General features: G+C 36.2%; 1 protein-coding gene across 2 annotated transcripts in view; it reads left to right on the top strand.

Annotated features, from left to right (window-relative positions):
* NLN (neurolysin) overlaps positions 1-20,452 on the top strand; it is a 106,386-nt gene that overhangs the window by 69,395 nt on the left and 16,539 nt on the right. For both annotated transcript variants that reach the window (XM_081282634.1, XM_081282633.1), the window contains exons 8-9: positions 1,544-1,910; positions 9,711-9,912. In XM_081282634.1, coding sequence (XP_081138760.1) covers positions 1,544-1,910; positions 9,711-9,912 — 569 coding nt within the window. The remainder of the gene's footprint in view (positions 1-1,543; positions 1,911-9,710; positions 9,913-20,452) is intronic.

Here is a 20,452-nt window from a genome sequence, read left to right as displayed (position 1 = left end):
TAAAATCAGCCATATATGTGTTAAAATCCGTCATATATGGATTATGTATTCCACAAATGATATTTATTATTATATAGTTTATTAATTGGGGAGACATTTATGAAATAATTACCTAGTATTGGGCATGACAGATTATTATCATACTAAGTAGTAGGATTATAGAAAGGCATATAACAAGTCCTTGCTTCAATGGTTTTTCTACCTAGTGGACGTAACAGGGATGTGAGCAGGTAATTGCCATACAGTCCAATGCATGTTATACAAGAGGATAGTTCAAGGACTTAACAGGTTTGTTGAGGTTTCCTTTAGTGGTGACTACATATGCTGAAATTCTCCTTCACACATCTGATTAACTTAATTCCTTTAAGGTTGTTTTCCCTCTAATTTGAAATTCCCTCTAATAAGTGAATTGTCCTGTTTCTGCCTGCATTTATATATTCTCTCACAAGCTGTGTTAGTTAGCTTTCTGTCACTGTGACAAAATACCTGAGAAAATCAACTTAAGGAAGGAGAGCATCATGGTGAAAGGTGGCACAAAGCTGCTTACCTTATGGCAGCCAGAAAGAAAGGAAGGGTTGGGGGGCAGAGAGAATGAGCACATAAGAGAACACATAAGAGGGAGGGGCTAGGTACAAAATATATCCTTCAAAAGCCTTCCCCCATGACCTACTTCCTCCAATTAGGCCCCACTCCCTAAAGGTTGTGCCACCTCCTTATAGGACCATAGGCTGGCAAACAAGCCTTTAGCACATAGCCTTTGGGCAACATTTCAGATCTAAAACTTAACAGGCCTAATCAAAACTATATCTCTTTGTATCCTCTCTGAGTGTCCTCCTTTTTCTTCACGGCATTTCTCAGACTACTGCCTCCATCTCACAGCGTGGGGCAACCTCTAAACTCCCATGTCCCTCGCAAACCCAAGCATACTTTTATCTTAACATATGTAACAAACTGTGAAAAATAAATACAGAAGCACATACTCATTTAGCCAAATAAAAAACAAGTAGTTAACAGTTGAAGACAGTAAATAAAATATGGTGCCCAGAAGTTTCTCCATCTAAAATGTAGAATTGCTCTATCCAAATCGTCCTCCTTCATAGGAATGGGCAATGAGAAACTAAACCTGTGGCTGTCAGATATGTTGAGCAATTTCTAGATAATACTGACCACAGGTCACATCTGGTTTGTTTCCCTTGGCTTTCTTAAAAGCTTAAGCTCACTGAAGAATAATCGTGCACACGAGTTTAGTTTCACTATTACTTTGCTCCCTGAATTACATCCTTGAGTTCCCAGAGTTCTTTGAGGTAAACCTCACCTTGGTTGGTGCTCTCAGGAAGTCATGGTCAGGTTTTGGTGGTGCTCAAGGAAAAAGGGAGAGTCATTAATCACCCTAAGGAGTAAAATCTGCTGTCATAATAGAGCTTTCCTTCTTCCTTCCTTGCTGATTTCTCATGTTTAGCACCATGTTAACACATTGGCAGTTTGGATGAATGGGCTTGCTCCAGAGAGCAGTAGACCACTAACTTTTCCCATTCCTTCACAGATGACTTAAGCCATAAATTAAAACCCTTGGGTGAGGCAGAAAGAGAGTTTATTTTGAATTTGAAGAAAAAAGAATGTAAAGAGAGAGGTTTTGAATACGATGGAAAAATCAATGCCTGGGATCTACACTACTACATGACTCAGACAGAAGAACTCAAATACTCCATAGACCAAGAGTCCCTCAAGGAGTACTTCCCCATCGATGTGGTCACTGAAGGGTTGCTGAACATCTACCAGGAGTTGTTGGGACTTTCCTTTGAGCAAGTGACAGATGCTCATGTTTGGAATAAAAGTGTTACACTTTACACTGTGAAGGATAAAGCTACTGGAGAAGTGTTGGGACAGTTCTACTTGGACCTGTATCCAAGGTACTGAGGATCATATTGCTGGAATTTAGGGATTCAGATACTACTCAGTTTAAGACTCCTTCTTTCACATTTCCCATGAGTGATTCTTAGTGGAGGTGTTAAAAATGTGGGTTTTCATCACTTACTGGGCAAGTAACTTAATTTTTCTGTGCTTTAGTTTTCTTACTTATATTATAGAATCTGATAAAATGAGAATCTTTGTGGCATCTGCTTTGTAGGGTTATTGTAAAAATCAAGTTGATTAGTTACCTCCAAAGCATTTGGAAGACTTCCCAGCATATGACAAGAGCTTTTACATATACTGGGGGCTATCATCATCTATTGTGTGCACTGCATTTGTTGAATTTAAAATTGACTCTAAAGATGTTGTATTATTTGGGTAATCTGTCTACCAATCCTCTTAAATATGTGACCACTCCCTTCAGTCTGGTTAGGAGGCAGCACAAAAATAGGAGGAATAGCAAAATCTTTGTAGTCAATTAAACTTGAGTTTGAGTGCTTGAATGACATAAACTCATTGACACTTTGCTTCTAGTAGAGAACTGATAATCCCTTTACAGAGTTGTTTGTGCATTAAAGACTACATATGCAAATTGCCCAGCCCAGCTGTCAATCTGTGATAAGAATGTAAAACATTATCATCATTTTTTTAACATATGGCAAATGGACTCCACGATCTTCTGTCAGACACAAAGGTTTTAGATCTCTTTCTCCCTAGATGAATTTATAAAACAAAGCCAACCTGTCACAATTACTAATTCATTTTACTAAATAGACCAAAGGAAATTGTAGCATCCCTCTAGTTCACTAACATATAAATTTGTAGTCCACTGACTGACTGGGGCTGGGTACCTGTACCATCCAGTTGACAAGCAGAGGTGTCCTTTTGCATCTAGATTATCCCAAAGCTTTATGGATTTACTTTCACTCATGATGTGACCTAAAAATAAAACCATGTCAACTGTAGATGGGTCTACTTTTAATTAAAAAGTGTCCAAATACAGTTTTAAGTGAAGAATTCTTTGAGTGGTAAACCTCCAACATTGGAATCTCCTATCACTATCCCAATAATCTCTCTAGTGTCAGTATAATAATTCTTGCTACCTCATCCTGCTGTCTCTCTGAGACAGAATTGGTTTCTTTTGTTCTGAGAAATCTGGTCACTGCTACCAGCACTTTGGTATCGATACCAGAGAGTAATCTTTGGTGAGGGTAGTGACCATATTAATATTTATTTCCTGTCCCCTTACATTCTCCCTTAATAACAGTGAGAGAAATTAACTTGTTTCATTTGTCAGACCAAAAAAAAAAAAAGATAGTGGGAATAAGTTTTTAAAAGACTATTTGTTTCTTTCTTTAAGTCACATTTCTGTTTTTATTCATCAATACTGAGATTCTCAAACAAAACAAACACAAAAAAACCTAATGGTTATTTCAACATAAGATCACCAGGTAAAGACTTTTATTAGTCAGCATAATTTTATAAATAAAATTAGGAAAGGCCTTATCTTGGAATAAGGAAACATTTGAAATTAAATAAATCCATATTTTTTAAAAAGAAAGATTAAAATTCCTCAAAATATCACTGATTTCAAGCTAAAGTTTTAAAAATTCTTCAAAGATTTTTGGGAAAAATTACTCACCATTATCTCTCCATTGCAGTAACACCCATTTCATTCTCAAACCAGGTATATACATTGTTTCACAATACAGCAGGAGGTATAAAACTAGCAGAATAAGGATTCCCATATTCTGTAATTTTCCCATTTAAAAAGATTTTTAAATTCTATTTGCCTATTTATACATTTCTAAATCATGACATAAAATCTTTGCAGGAACACTGATCGGGCCACTGAACACACAGAGGCTGAGCTGGCTGAAATTTTTAACAAATTCAATGCACAGTTTCTGGTGTATATGTCCATAGGTTCTGTCTCCCTCTGCCTTCCTTCTCTTCTGGTGTCCTATTTGCTCCTAGCTCAGCCTTGACAGAGTTCTATTTTTATATAAGTATTTAATATAAGTAATAAAGTTTGTTCCAACAATACTTTTAAGTTGTATCCCACACAGTTTGGTGTATTGTACTCTTGTTTTCATTCAAAAAAAAAAAAAAAAAAAAAGTATGTTCTACAATCTCTTGTGATTTTTCTCTTTGACCCACGCATTAACATAAACATGTATGCTTTAAGTTCTATGTATTGGAGATTTTTCTAAAGATCTTTCCCTTTATTTCTAGCTAGGGTTTGTTTGTTTTTTTTTTTTGTTTTTTTTTTTTTTTTTTGGTTTGGTTTTTGTTTGGAAGATATACTTTGTATCTATTCAGTTCTTTTAAACTCCTATGATTTATCTTATGACCAACCTTGGTGAATGTTTCATGTGCACTTGAAAAGAATGTTTATTTTGGTATTTGTTGGTGGAATGATCTATAAATATCAACTAGATAAAATTTATCAATAGTGTTGTTAAGATCTTCATCCTCACTGATTTTTTTTTTTTAATTTGGTCTGCCTGTTCTATTACTGAGAGAAAGAGGAAGTCTCTTTCTTTGCAGATTTGTCTATTTCTTCTTCAGTTCTATCAGTTTTTGCTTCATGTATTTTAAAACTTTTTTTTAGGATTGTTATAACTTTTTAGGATTTTATTCCTTTATCATTACATATTGTCCCTTGTTGTCTTGACTAATATTCCTTGTTCAAATGTCTACTTTTTACTTAAAGTAGGCCTCTCATATAGATAATATGTAGTTGGAGCTTGTTTTGTGTGTGTGTGTGTGGGTGTGTGGTGCTGAGGATTGAACCCAGGGCCTTTCTCATGCGAGGCAAGCTCTCTACCACTGAGATATACCCCCATCCTTCCTTTTTCCATATTTTTTAATTGGTGCATTATAATTATATATAATGGTGGGATTTGTTGTTACATGTTTGTACATGCACACTGTATAACAATATAATTTGGCCAGTATAATTCTCCAGCATTTCTCCTTTCCCTCTTCCCCCACCCCTTTGTTCCCTTTCCTCTACTCTACCGATTTCCCTTCAATTTACATGATCTTTTTAAATTTTGAGACAAACTTAAGTTTGCCCAGCCTGGCCTCAAACTTGAGATGCTTCTGCCACAGTCTCCCAAGTAGTTCGGATTACAGGTCTGCACCACCGTGCTCCCTGAGCTTGCTGTTTTTTAATCCTCTTGGATCATCTCTTTTAATTAGTGCTTATACCAATTGCATTCATGTTGCATGCTTAGAATATTCACATTTAATATAATTATTGATATGATAATATTATGCCCTATTTGTGTGTGTGTGGTACTGAAGATTGAACACAGGGGTGCTCTGCCTCGAGCTATAAACTACATCCCCATCCCTTTTTATTTTGAGAGAGGGCCTTGCTAAGTTGTTGAGGCTTGTTTTAAACTTGTGCTCTCCTGCCTCAGCCTCCCAAGTCACTGGGATTATAGGTGTGTACCATGTCGCCCAACTTTTACAGTTGTTTCTACATGTTCCATCAGTACTTTATTTTACTATTGTGTGGTCAGAGAGGGATTAAACCCAGGGCTTCTTGAGTGCTGTCCAAATGATATTTCCAGCCTCCATCTGTAGTTTTTCCTCACTTTTCTGCCTTTTGGGGGATAGTTAAGGACTTTTATTTTAATATTGTTTTAGATGTTGATAGACCTTTATTTTATTTATTTATGTGTGGTGCTAAGAATCAAACCCCATGCTTCACACATGCCAGGCAAGGGTGCTACCACTGAGTCACAGCCACAGCCCAAGTTAAGGATTTTTTATGGTTTAGTTTTATTTACACAATTGGTATATTATTTATATCTCTTTTAAAAATTTTGTTAATGGCTACCGTAGGGTTTATTATATACATCTTTGATTAATTGGGAATTGTCTTCAAGTAACATTGTACTACACCTGACATGGAATACAAGGAACTTAAGGATATATTCCCAATTTCTCCTTCTCATTTATGCCATTGTTGGCCTACACAGTACTTTTACATAAACACCCAACACATTCCTAATGTTATTGCTTTAAGTAGTCATTTATTATTCAGAGAAACTAAAAATAAATACATTTTACATGTAACTTCATCTATTCCATTTTAAAACTTTTCATTTCTTTGTAGATCCAAGTTTTGGACTAGTAACTTATCCCCTCTGTCTGAAGAACTTCCTTTAAAATGTCTTCCAGTTCAGAGCTGAGCATGGTAGTGCATGCCTTAATCCCAGTCACCCAGAAAACTAAGGTAGGAAGATTGCAAGTTCAAGTGCAACTCAGAAACTTAGCAAGACCCTGTCTCAATATTTTAAAAGTTCTGGGATGTGCTCATTAGTAAAATAATTCAATCCTCAGTAACAAAAATAAATAAATAAATAATGTTTATAAAGCCTCATCAAGCAACCATGGTCTGAAACTATGACCCAAAATAAACCTTTTATCCTTCTTTTTAAAAGAGGGGGGCTGGGGCTGGGGCTCAGCAATAGAGTGCTCGCCTAGCACATGTGAGGCACTGGGGTTCAATCCTCAGTACCACATAAAAATAATAAATAAAGTAGAGATATAAAAAAAGGAAAATATTAAAATTTTTTTTAAAAAAGTTCTAATCATTCAAGCGTATTGACACTAGTGTTTTAAATTTTTGTCTGAAAAGTCTTTATTTTTCTAGAAGATTTTTTTATACAGTTGTGTTTTTTTAGTTGGACACAATACTTTATTTTGTTTATTTATTTTTATGTGGTGCTGAGCATTGAACCTAGCACTTCACAGGTGTGCGGCAAGTGCTCTACCACTGAGTCACAACCCGAGCCCCTTATACAGGTGTTTTCTTTCAGTCCTGTCTTGTGACTTGTATAGTTTCAAATAAGAAGTCTGATGTGATTCTTGTCCCTCTGTACATACTATGCTTTTTTCTTTTGACTGCCTTCAAGATTCCCTGTTATAGCTGGAGATGTGGCTCTATGGTAGAGTGTTTGCCTTGCATGCATGAGGCCTGGGTTTCAATCCCTAACACCAGTGGTACAGCAGGTAAGAGCCTCTGTTAACCACTCATTTGGGGGCAGCTTCAATATATTTATGGTGGTGTGCTTTATCCTTCTTTGAGTTTCTTCTACCTGTGGTTTGGTGACATTAATTTTAGAAAACTCTTGAGTATTATTTCTTCAAATGTTTCTTCTTTTCTCTCTTTCTCCTTCTAAGATCCCAGTTACACATATAGAATATCATTTGACATTACCCTGTGACTCTTGATGCTGTGTTCTGTTTTGTTTTCATCATCCTTTTTAAAAAAATTGTTATGTTAGGGTAATTTATTTTTTTGGTTCAGTGATTATTTCCTTGACTGTGTCAAGCCTGCTTAATGAGTTTGTCAAACACATTCTTCATCTCTGTTACTGTATTTTCCATTTCTAGCATTTGTACTTGATTCTTTCTTACAATTTTCAGCTTTCTGCAAAAAATTATTCATCTAAGCTGGGCATGATGGTACAAACCTGTAATCCCAACAATTTAGCAAGATCCTAAGCAATTTAGCAAGACCCTGTCTCAAAATGAAAAGTAAAAAGGGCCAGGATGTGGCTCAGTGGTTAAGCACCCTAGGTTCAATCCCCAGTACTAAATATATATATGTATATATGTATCTCCGTCTGATGATATATAGTATCCACTGTTTCCTCCTTTTAACATACTGGTCTGAGTTAAACATTCTGATTGCTCCAACATCTTTGCCATTTCTGAATCTGGTTCTCTTGTTTGCTTTGCCTCCTGATAGCATATTCTTTTTTCCTTTGCATCTTTGTACTGCATTACTATTTTTTGAAAGCCAGACATTTGTATAGGATAGTAAAGGTTGAGGGAAATAGCTATATGTCTAAAAATAGCCACATATTTTCTTCTGTGAGACTTTTAATATGAGGGTTTGACTCATTTAATAATCAAACTAGGTTTGACTACTAAATGCTGCCATGATTAACCTTGATAAGCTACAACTTCAGTTTCCTCTGTCTTGTGTTTAGGATGGGGATTGGTTTACCAGGGTTTTCTCGGTGTCTGTTTTAACCTCAATATTAAGGTTTCCCTTCATGCTCAGTCTTTGAGCTCTGTGTCCGTGAGTCTTAGGAGTTGCTTCACCCTTGGCTGTAGGTCTGCACCCATGATGTATTTCTGCCCTTTCTCCAGGGGTGGAGGCTTTTTTTCTGTTCCCTTTTCTAGCTGGCAGTGGATTTTCACCACAGCTCTAAAAACAATAGGATTCATTGCCCTTCTCCTAGAGCTTGGAGACTTTCGTTCTGTAGGAGAGGTGAAGAGGACCCAGAGAGAACCTCCTGCCCTTATCATAGCAGCCTTTGCTTTCTCAGGGCTATCACCCTGCCCCTTGCCTCTGTTGTGTGCACTCATTGAGGTCTTGGAGAAGTCTTGCAAATGGATGCAAAATTTCCCTTGTATCTAGTAGTTCCCCATTGAGGCTGACCTACCATCAACCTTTGGCAATTTGCTAAAACTTCCTCTTACTAATATCTTCAGTGTCTATCCTAGGTTAAAAAAAAAAAAAAAAAAAAAAAGCTTGCTGTCTTCTTCTCTCCTTGGAGGCACCAGTCCTAGATTGTGGGTTAGTTGGTTGCCCTTCAACCTCATTTCTCTGAAGGGTTCAAGAAAAGCTGGGATTTGCAGATTGTCCAGCCTGTCATTGTTGTTGTACAAACAGGAGCAGTCCTTTCCATCTGTATGTCTAACTAGGAAGCTGGGAAACTTTTTTGTTGTTGTTTGTTTTAATTTGCATGGCATTAGCAGTGGGTACAGGGTGGGGGGAAAGGAAATAAGAGTCACTAAGAAAATATAGTACAGAGAAAAAAATACAAATAAAAAATCAAACTGAGCTGGAGTCATGTATGGCTCAGTTGTAGAGCGCTTGCCTGGCATGTGTGAGGCACTGGGTTTGATTCTCAGAACCACATATAGATAGATAGATAGATAGATAGATAGATAGATAGATAGATAGATAGCCGACAACAACTAAAAAATAAAAACAAAAAAGCTCTCCAAACCTGAATGCTGTTCTTCTCGCTTTCCCACCAGCAAAAAAGAAAAAACCTACGCTTGGACTGTGGTTTAATGGCATTTAGCTTTTGGAGAGACCATCATCACTCCAAGAATAAATGACCTCATAGTATAATTTATACTTTTTCCCAGGCTAATTAAAAGCACTCTATTTCCAAAAATCCCTATCTTGTTTATAAAAGAAGCTCATTTAATTGTGACTACTGAGTCTTCCCTCCTCAAATAAAAGGAAAAACCTTCTTTTCTGGAGTTTAGTATTTTAGTTAGAAGGAAGAAAACTACCTAGTCAGTCAAATTGTATCTTTTATTTTAAATTTGCTTCAATATTATGTAATGTTTAGTGTCTGTATCTGAAGAAGAAAAGTAGGGGCTTATTAAAATAACTCAGACAGGGCAGTGGATATCGCTCAGTAATAGAGCACTTGACTAATTTCAATCCCTAGTATTGGGGGGGAAAAAGACATTTACTGCCTACTAGGTGTAGTTTACATTCTTCGTATATGAGATTTTTCAACAAAAGAAATCTTAGTAATATAATCACCCAAAGTGATAGTGGGGTTATTGATTGCTTGGTTTTCATTTTTTTCATTTTAGCAAAACAACCTGCTTTCTAAAAAGTGAATTCAGGGTTTGCAAGTGTTTTCTTCTGTTGAATATAGCTTAATGACTGGAGGAGGCCACACCAGTATTGTTGCTAGAGAAGCCTTCATTCCTCACCTCTGTGTGTCTGTGGTTCCCAGGGAAGGAAAATACAATCATGCAGCATGCTTTGGTCTTCAACCCGGCTGCCTTCTCCCTGATGGGACCCGGATGATGTCTGTGGCTGCCCTTGTGGTAAACTTCTCACAGCCAGTAGCAGGTCGGCCCTCTCTCCTGAGGCATGATGAGGTGAGGACTTACTTCCATGAATTTGGTCATGTCATGCATCAGATCTGTGCACAGGTGAGTAATTTCTTTACCAATTTCTTTTTCTAGTCAATTAGTTGCTGTAATAATATAAACATGTGCAAGAATTTCGTAGGCCTGCAAAAACACAGTTTCCCTTATCGCGCCCTCTTTCACAACCTAATTTTTCTCAGAGGTTAATCCACCAATGAAAGAGCTTTGTGAATACCCACTGTGGAGAAAGAAAGACGACCATCATTAGGAAGTGTTACAAATACTGTGCTCTTTTCTTTTAAGTTTTTTTTTTTTTTTTGAGGTTTACAGGAATTTGCTGTAAACGTCACAGATAAATTGTGCTATAATCTGTCCCTTCTGCTTATTAACGGTTTTTTCAGTTTGGTGGCTTTTAGTCCTCTCAGGCTCCTTTACTCCTCTCCTAATAATAAATGTTTGTAACAGCTCCCTTATTAGCCTCAAATTTGAATCATAGACAATATACTAAAACCATGCAGAGAATTTTCCAGGAAACATCTGTATACGTGCAATGGATTAAAACTAATTTCTTTACTGCTGAAAATGAAAAGTACATTTATTTCAAAAAAAGAAAAGTACATTTATCTCTAGGCCTGGGTTTCATCTCTAGCAATAATAATTATAATAATAATAAAGTATATTTATGATCAACTTTGCAATACAGTCCATTTAACTAAGCTCAAACTATTCTGGTTGGAGCCTTCTGAACTTGCTAATGTTTAACTATTATTAACATGAAAAATCTTTGGTCAAATATTTAGCCTAATAGTTTAAATACACTGATATTAACAGAAATGGAGGGACAGTTGTCTAAATTTGGAATCTGTGTCTATAAACATAAACTTTTTAAGATAACTTTTTTATTACAATCTTTTATTTATTATTTATTTATTTATTTATTTATTGGTACTGGAAATTGAACCCAGGGGTGCTTAACCACTGAGCCACATCCCCAGCCCTTTTTATTTTTATTTTATTGCTTAGAGCCTCAGTAAATTGCTGAGACTGGCCTTCATCTTGCAAACCTTAGCCTCACCAGTTGCTGGGATTACAGGAGTAAACCACCACACCCAGCTTATAATAGTTCTAAATTTACAAAAACGTTACAAAAATTGTCTATGTACTTCTTCCTGTCTCCCCTTAAACATGTTGCCTTACTATATTACTGCAGTACATCTATCACAACTAAGAAGACAATATTGTCACAGTATTCCTAACCCCATGTTTTATTGGAATTTTACTAGATTTTCTCTAATAATCATTCTCTATACAGGGAGTCTTCCTAAATCATAGTAGAATGTCCTCATGAACACAAAAGAAATAATATTTTTGTTTTCCAACCGTTAATACTTGGGTGTGACTATGCAGTAAGACATACTAAGGTATTCAGAAGGTTTGTCTTCCATGTAAATAACCCTGAATGGAGCAGCAACAACTGTAGACAGAAGTATTTCATGTTATCAGCATAAGTCCAAGAATGATGTTGCCTATGGTGACATGACATGATTTTCTGTGAAAAACACCTCCTTGGAAACCCCCAAGAAAGAAAGTAATATAACTTGGGTTTACACGGTGGATCTTAGTATTTGTACTCTTGGAAATTTAATTTATGTAAAAAATGCTTTTCAAAATGTGTACAGTGGAGGGGCTGGGGTTGTGGCTCAGTGGTAGAGCGCTCACCTAGCACATGTGAGGCACTGGGTTCGATCCTCAGCACCACATAAAAATAAATAAAATAAAGGTATTGTGCCCAACTACAAATATATATATGTGTGTGTGTGTGTGTGTGTGTGTGTGTGTGTGTGTGTGTGTGTTTTAATGTGTACAGTAGAGTTAGTTTTGAGGCTTGCTTAGTTAACAGTTTTTTGTTTTTATGAATCACTGGCAGGGAAACTTGAATAACAAGCAGAAAATGGAATATCTTAAGTTTGTTTTGTTCTCCTGGCCTGTGTGGGATCAGCTTTGGGCATTCTGTATCCTTAGCCCACAGAACAACCCCTGTGTATTGTAATAATCAAGTATTCATCATTTCCCAAATACCATCACCTCTATTTGAAATGATTTAGTTCTCTCAACATATTATATTTATATATTAGTGCTTTCATCTTTTATTTAAAAAGCAGGGCTGAGGTATAGTACAGTGGTAGACTATGTGCTTACCACTCATCCCCAGCACCAAGCAAACAAACAACAATATTATAATTTAAATAAGTGGAGGAGAATAGGATAGAGATTTATCCAGAAAAATAAGTCCTGATATAGCCAATTTTACCCTCTCTTTAACCCAGGAAAACTTTCAGTATAATCTAAACTTTCTTGCATAAATAATTTTAAAGTCTATTATCATGGCACTGGAGTTTCAGAAATAGTTATCATATGGAACTTCTATCAGTGTCCATTGTGTGGCTTGACATTTCCTTTAATTCTGATAACTCCAGGTTTCATTGTCTAAAATACTTTTATGAAACATCAAAACTTCTAAATTTTAGACTCATGGTATATTACCTAGATTAGCTAAGATCCAATTATTTATTAGTACACATATAATGGTGTGCTTTTAAAAAGATGGATCCTCGGTTTTTTGGATTTGAAGACCCTATGAAAATCTGATTTAAGCCATGAGTACCCCTTCTACAAAAATGCAAACACCCTCAAGTACCCAGAATTATACATGGTGTTCTAAAGGTTCATGGACCCCTTGATATGCAGACTATAATGACTCCAAATTAAGAACTCCTGACTTAAAACAGTCTCTTTCTGGATATTGATTATTGGCTAGAAGTTTCACAAGGAAGTAATTTGGTATCTTAATCACATTCATTAAAATACAGTATTCTTCAAATAGGATTTTTTATTGCTTTTGATGATTGTTCTTTTTGCAGGCATAGTTCTCTTATAACCTTAGTATCATATGCTTATCAGGTATTCATGGTACAGTTCTCCACAATTCTCATTATTTCTTACATTATTTTTTCCCTCTTTTGTGTGTATGGTGTGGGGGGGGATGCTGGGGATTTACCTCAGAAGCGCTCTACCACTGAGCTATACTCCCATCCATCTTTATTTATTTATTTATTTATTTATTTATTTATTTTTAGACAGGGTCTCACTAAGGCTGGCCTTGAACTTGCATCTTCCTGCCTTAGTCTCCCAAGTTGCTGGGGTTACAGGTTGCCACTGCGACTAGCTTCTTATATTATTTTTGATCCTTTGAGATACCTACTTTAATGCTGGAAAATATTTTAATTTGATATTATGACATTATTATGTTCACTCATGTGTCAAATAGCCCAAATGTCATAATATACATCATGTTCACCAGTTTGTATTCAATTCTGGAAGTTTTGCCTAATCTCATCCATGAGCACAGTTTGTGTCATATGATGAATAGTGTTTGGTACAATCCTTTGCTTGGTCATCTCTTCATGAGATTATCTTTGAAAAATCTTTTTGTCTATTCATTCTTTTAAATGTCATGTAATATTTTAAGAACTTTTTAGTAATCTTATTTAGAGTCAATGATCACTACTTTGGTTTTTTGTAGGCACAGATCCATATATTGACAGCTTAAATAATAAGTTTAAAACCTTTTGTTCTGACAAAATGGATGGTAATGAATAAGAAAAACCATAATTTTTATGTTCAGTAATACTGCTGACATCTGATAAATGTATTATAGTGAATAAGAAATTTGCCATATGTATTCAGTACATCAGGTTTAGGACATGGTAGTTCACCATCTGAGTTCTCCACTGTGACAGATGTAATGACCAAAAGAAATCATTTGAGTTTGTCACAGCAATATTTAAATATGTTAGCAGGAATGTCCAGTTTTCAAACATGCAGATACACTAGTTCAATGTGTCTGCTAGCTCATTTTTCAGGAGTTGAGTTTCATTCATATTTTCTTGACTTTACACTGCAAGGTGGGTAATTTTAAAGATAACAACCAAGAGGAGATATCACAGGTATCTGTTCCTATTTCCTGATTTTATTGTGGTTTGGGCTCTCAGTAATCACTGGCCTTTGCAACTTCTGTAGAATAGAAGAAAATGCCTTTAGTAATGTCCATTGTGGTGCCTTTGTTGTGCATTAAGAGCAGTAATGAGCATGCCTGTAATCCCAGGAATTTGGGAGGCTGAGAGAGGCTGAGGAAAGAGGATTACAAGTTCAAGGTCAGCCTGGGCAATTTAGGTAGACCCTGTCTTGGTATAGAATTAAAAGGAAAAAAAAAAAAGCGTTGGGGATATAGTTCAGTCATAAAGTGTTTCCCTAGCATGAATAAAGGCTGTGTGTTCAATCCCCAGTACTATGTTTTTTGAAAAACAACATAATGAGTTTTGAACTGTAAAGATAATTTTTTTTAAGGAAACATTAGGCTTCTGAACTAAACATGAGAGGGACAAACCATCAGAAAAACTTGGAATTATGTGATTTGGAATAATCTATAAGCTTGATCAAAAAACTAATAGTGGGGGCTGGGGATGTGGCTCAAGCGGTAGCGCGCTCGCCTGGTATGCGTGCGGCCTGGGTTCGATCCTCAGCACCACATACAAACAAAGATGTTGTGTCCGCCGATAACTAAAAAATAAATATTAAAATTCTCTCTCTCTTTCTCTCTCTCCCTCTCTCACTCTGTCTTTAAAAAAAAAAAAAAAACAGTGCATTTTGGTGGTTTTTTTGTTAGTTTGTTTGTCTTAGTTGTAGTTGGACACAATACCTGTATTTTATTTATTTTTATGTGGTGCTGAGGATCGAACCCAGGGCTTTGCACATGTGAGGCGAGCTTAAATGGTATTATTCAGAGGGGCACACTGGTGTTATGACAAGAACACTGGATTAGCCTCCCATGGTGTCGCATACCAGTAGTCCTGGCTACTCTGGAGGCTGAAGCAGGAGGATCACAAGTTCAAGGTCACCTGAGCAATTTAGCAAGATCCTGTCTCAAAATAAAAAATAAAAAGGACTGGGGATGTATCTCAGTAGTACAGTACCCAATTCTCAGTGCCAAAAAAAAAAAAAAAAAGAAAAGGAAGAGAAGAAAGAAAGAATACTAGATTTAAAAGCATCTGTACTTTGTGGGTCTACCTGTATAACTTTTGGCAAGTTATCTGACCACTTTGACCATCTTATTTTTCTTATTCATAAAATGGAACAATAGTGATTTTCTTATCTACTTACTTCATTTTGGGGAAATTAAATAAATATGTGGAAAAGTACTTAGAAAAGCATAAGTATTTGAAGTATTCCCTTAAAAAATTTATTTTGAAGTATTCTTATAATCATGCTTATGTATAATTCAATCCTTTGGGGATTAAAATTGGGGGAAAAAATTTCTTGAGGCAGTTCTATGAAGCAGTTCAGTGGGTGTCCAAAGAAGACCTGAGGAAGGTGATTGGGAACCCTCAGGGCTGTAGCTGTATTTGGTTTGTCTTGATGATTACTGCCTACTTAGAAGTCTGATTCCTGAAGCAAGATCAGAAATGAGCAGTTTAGAGTATTGGGAATGGTGAAGGATTAGGATTAGATGTAGAGAAATACATTAACATTAACACTAAGGAGTAAATACTTGGAAGAAGCCAAAGCATGGTCATACCTGAACAGGCAGACTGAGAGGCCAAGAATGAAAGCCAAGAATACCGAGCATGGACAGTGTGCGTGTGCACAGTGCTTGGAATCCATTCATTCATTTTATCCTCGCGGTACTTTCTGAAGCAAGTACTATTATTTTCTCCATTTTCCTGTTCTTGTCACTCTCATTCTGTGCACTAGAGGCAGCACTGTTGCACATAGTCTGAATTGACTCTCCTGTGTATATACTCCTGTTGGTTGGTCTTCTTTCTCCTTCATTATTTAATGGTATTCTAATAATAATATGCAAAGAATTGGTTTATCTAGTTTCTCACTGTGTAGGTTGACACTGAAGTTGAAGTAAAGTAAGCTGCTTATCAGCAATCTTGTGGCATCTGCAGTGGCCTTACCACCCTAGGTCCAGCTCCTGCACACAGTCACAGTTTATGACTTTTTAACGTCAGACATGCTTTCTTTCTGAATCTTTTCCTCAATTTTATTTGTTATTTTATATATATATATACACAAGCACAACATTTATGTATACATAGAATAAATGCTAATAACTAACATTAGAAACCAAAATGTGAATCTACATAATATTTATTTCTATTTGGGAATATGCTTATTTCTATTATTTGCTTATTGCATTTTCTACGTGTGTTGTTTTTTAAATAATTAGAAAAATATATTTTAGAAAAATGTTCAGTTGTTCAGTTGCCAGATGTAGTGGCACACACCTATAATCCCAGCTACTCCGGAGACTGAGGCAGGAGGATCACAAGTTCAAGGCCAGTCTCAGCAACTTAACAAGACTCTGTCTCAAAATAAAAAATTTTAAAAAATTGAAAAGGGCCGAGAATGTAGCTCAGTGGTAGAGCACTTGCCTAGCAAGAGTAAGGTTCTAGCTACTATCCCTTGGTGTAAAAAGCAGAATCATTGATTAACTACTGTGACTGTATTGTAGGCTAGAGTTCAAAAAAAAGAAAAGTTGCTGTATCTGGAATGTTTAGAGTTTAGCTTGAGGCCATAAAATGCAAAAATTTTTAAAAATGAAAAGCATGATATTGTTAAGTAAAATGACAAAGATTAAATGTTAAGTATTCAAAGAAGACTGAGTAGTAGAGAGGTGATTTTAGGCTGGAGGCTGAGGGCAGGTCTTGAAAGTAAGAGAAACTATCTGAGAGTTGTTTCAGTTTGGGAAGCATTTTTCCCATAGTTTCATTCACTTCACAAGTGTTTATTGAGCACCTCCTATTTTTTGTGTATGTGCTAGGAAAAGGTATACTGCCTAACTTTCTTAGCATTTGAATTGGAAAAAGTACTTTTATTGATTTTCATCTAAAAAGAAGCAATTTATTTTTTTCTTTTATTTATATATGACAGCGGAATGCATTACAATTCTTATTACACATATAGAGCACCATTTTTCGTATCTCTGGTTGTATATAAAGTATTTTCACACCAATTCGTGTCTTCATACATGTACTTTGGATAATAATAATCATCATATTCCACCATCATTTCTAACCCCATACCCCCTTCCTTCCCCTCCAACCCCTCTGCCCTATCTAGAGTTGTCTATTCCTCTCATGCTCCCTCTCCCTATCCCACTATGACTCAACCTCCTTATATCAAAGAAAACATTTGGCATTTGGTTTTTTGGGATTGGCTAACTTCACTTAGCATTATCTTTAAAAAGGTGCAATTTAAATAAGAAGTGCTTAGTTAGGAAGGTATAACTAGTTTGGAGACAAGCCTGTGAATTTAATTTATAGTATTCAAGATTTCTCCAAATTATCTGTTCATATATCCTTCAAATGGTGGTGGGAAACTGACCTGTTGAACAGCAGGGCTGTTATGAAGATTAATAATAAAGCTAAAGTGTTATTCATATCCTCTTTTTTAAAAATATTTTTAGTTGTTGATGGACCTTTATTTATTTATTAATCTATGTGGTGCTGAGAATTGAACCCAGTGCCTCATACATGCTAGGCAAGCGCTCTACCACTGAGCCACAACCTCAGCCCTCATAAACTCTTTATTACTACTATTACTTTCAGTGATTGCTAGATATGTATGAAGTTAAAACTGTGATTTTTGTGGGAGGAGATGGTATTGGAGATTTAACCTAGGGGCAATTTACTACTGAGCTACATTCCCAGCCCTTTTTATTTTTTATTTTGAGACAGAGTCTCACTAAATTGCTTAGGGCATTGCTAAATTGCAGAGACTGGCCTTGAACTTGCAATCCTTCTGTCAGCCTCCCAAATCACTAGAATTATACGTTTGCACCAATGCACCCAACTGTAACTGATTTTTTAACCATCTATTTATGGCAGTTCTTGCTTTCTTACATTAATTTCTCCATTATGCCTGAATTTTAGGGGTAGATCAAACAGATAAGGATATGGAATGACTGCTACTAAATCAGCAGAGGATCAGACAGCCACAGTCCGCTCTTTTGAGGCCTGTCCTTTTTCCTGAACACAGTACACTTACTGATTTCAGCAATCGCCTTTTCTTTGAGTTGGGATTTGCTATCATGAAAATAATACTTAGTTGGAGCCGCTAAAAACAACCAGTCTCTTTATTGGGACAATAATTTGCAATACTTTGGCCTTTAAATACAGTAAAAGTTCACATGACTTTTTATTTTAGTTCAGTTTCTGTCATTTTGCTCCAGCTCTCAGTGCAGAGTATAAATTGACAGTTTAATCTGTGGCATCAAGTCATCTGTTTAAAAGTCTGAAGTGGAATATATTTTAGGCATCTTATTGTCCATTTAAAATATAATAAAGAAAAATCTCCTGCCTAGACAATTTTCTTCCTCTTAGGAACTTCTATCCAGGGCTGGGATTGTGGCTCAATGGTAGAGTGCTTGCCAAGCACATGGGGGGGGCATTGGATTGAATCCCCAGCACCACATAAAAAACTAAATAAACAAAACACAGGTTATTGTATCCATCTACAACTAAAAATATAAGGGGGAAAAAAAAAACTTCTAACCAAACATGAATCTAAGTTTACTTTGTTTTCTAGGCTTTAATTTTGAAGGCATTTCCTGCAGCAAATGTGTTCTAAAACTTGTTGAAGTATCATCTGCAAAATCATTTGTAGTTGGGTTACTTTGGCAGAGGGGTTTGTTGTTGTTTTATTTTTTCTTTATAAATTATTCAGTTTTATCTAGGAGGTATTTTAGTATCAATAGCTATCATGGCCCATAAACTATTTTCAACACCTTCAAATTGATCCTACTGAAAAGTACCTTTTTGTGGGGTGGGGTACAGGGAGGTATGGAGAATTGTACCCAGGGGAGCTTTACCGCTGACCTACATCCACAGCTCTTTTTATTTTTTATTTTAAAACAGGATCTCACTATGTTGCTGAGGCTGCCCTCAAATTTGCAATCCTTGGGCCTCAGCCTCTCAAATCATTGGGATTACAGGAGTATGTCACCACATCCAGCGTATATAAAGTAGCTGTTAAAGTTATTTAAATTATAATTTAAAAACTGGTTTTTAGCTGTTTTGACTTCAGGCCCCATCAGACTGCTAGATCCCAAATCTTGCCTTCTGTGTGGACATACACAGTGTCTGACTGTGGACGTCTTTGTCTTGAGAATTTAGTTGTTTGCTACAAATTGAGCCTTTGAATTCTTTAGGTTCTTTGTCCTCCTCATTTGAAAACTATTCAGATGATGTTGCCCAAAGGGCTCAGAGAGAAACAGCATGACTGACTTTTGGGAAATTAGTAAGCAGTAGGGCTATTTTTAGCTCTTACTCCTTGCAAACATTTCCTTTTGTTCTTTAGAAGACTTGTTGATCTATTCATTCATCAGCTGTGCCCCCCCCCCACACACACACACATAACAACAAGACTTCAGGGTAGAATAAGCCCTCTCTACTCTGTTCAGCATAACTGCATTGATTCCTATTTTATCCAATTTTGACTTTAACTCATAAGTTACTCATTTGTTTGCATTTTTCTGGATACTGAATAGCATCACCCCAATACACTACACAGACACACACTTTTGTTGTTATTTGGGGTTGATTTGACTGAAAAATATTCCCACAAGCAGGGTATATAAAGTTTATGGTTTTGTCATACTGTATGGTGATAATCTATGGTGTGATTTACCATTATTTGCTCTGTTAGTACCTATCTTAATAAATGTATAAAATTATGCAGTTAGTAGTGCAGAATCCCAACTCTCAGGGTATATGCCTGGGGTATGAAGGCTGGCTTCTATGTCTCAGTCTTATGTCTGATCTTTCAGAAGTCTTCCAGTGTCCGAAAGAAGCCCACTGAAACTTCACTTTAATTCTTCATATAAGGGGGAAGTTTGATGTTAGACTTTTCTGTTTTAGATCTCTTCTTAGAGGACTTAGTCATTTTGCATATTTTAATTTAACACTTCTCTTTCCATTTTTCCCTAAGAGAGAGATGCACTGTAGCATTTGTGGTAAATATTATAGGTTATGGAATCAAATTACCTATTTCAAAGCCTTGTTGTGCTGTTAATCTCTGTGTACCTCAGTTGCGTTATCTCAAAAATGAAGATAATGGTACTGCTTCATACAGTTGTTTGGGGATTTACATCAGATAATCCATGTAAAGAGCCTAACCTAATGCCCGACTTAGTAAAGTCTCAATGCATGTTGGTTGTAATGATTATTGTATAAGATCATTTTATCTGTAATATAGGGTATAATCTTAGAATGCCAGAATGAGGCAAAGTACTCCATTTCTAGGGACCCTTGCCTCTGTCCCTGTAAGCATTTTTTATTGGAATGTCCTCAACAGAGGTGGCCTAGTTCCAGAGCCTAGTGAATTTAGTTTCCCTTAGTCCTCCAGTATTTGCAGCTCTTCATATCTAGAATCAGCACAATTATAATAGGAAGTCAAGCAAAACGTGTTTTTGCATAAAGAGGGGAAGGCAGAATGTGTGATGGCGTTCTGACATCTGTGCCTCTGCCCTGGGCCAAAA

Source organism: Spermophilus citellus, assembly GCF_964194105.1.
Source record: "Spermophilus citellus genome assembly, chromosome: 1".
In the NCBI taxonomy this organism is placed as follows: domain Eukaryota; kingdom Metazoa; phylum Chordata; class Mammalia; order Rodentia; family Sciuridae; genus Spermophilus; species Spermophilus citellus.
The sequence above is the reverse complement of the archived record's forward strand: the minus strand, read 5'-3'. Positions and strand labels throughout refer to the sequence as shown.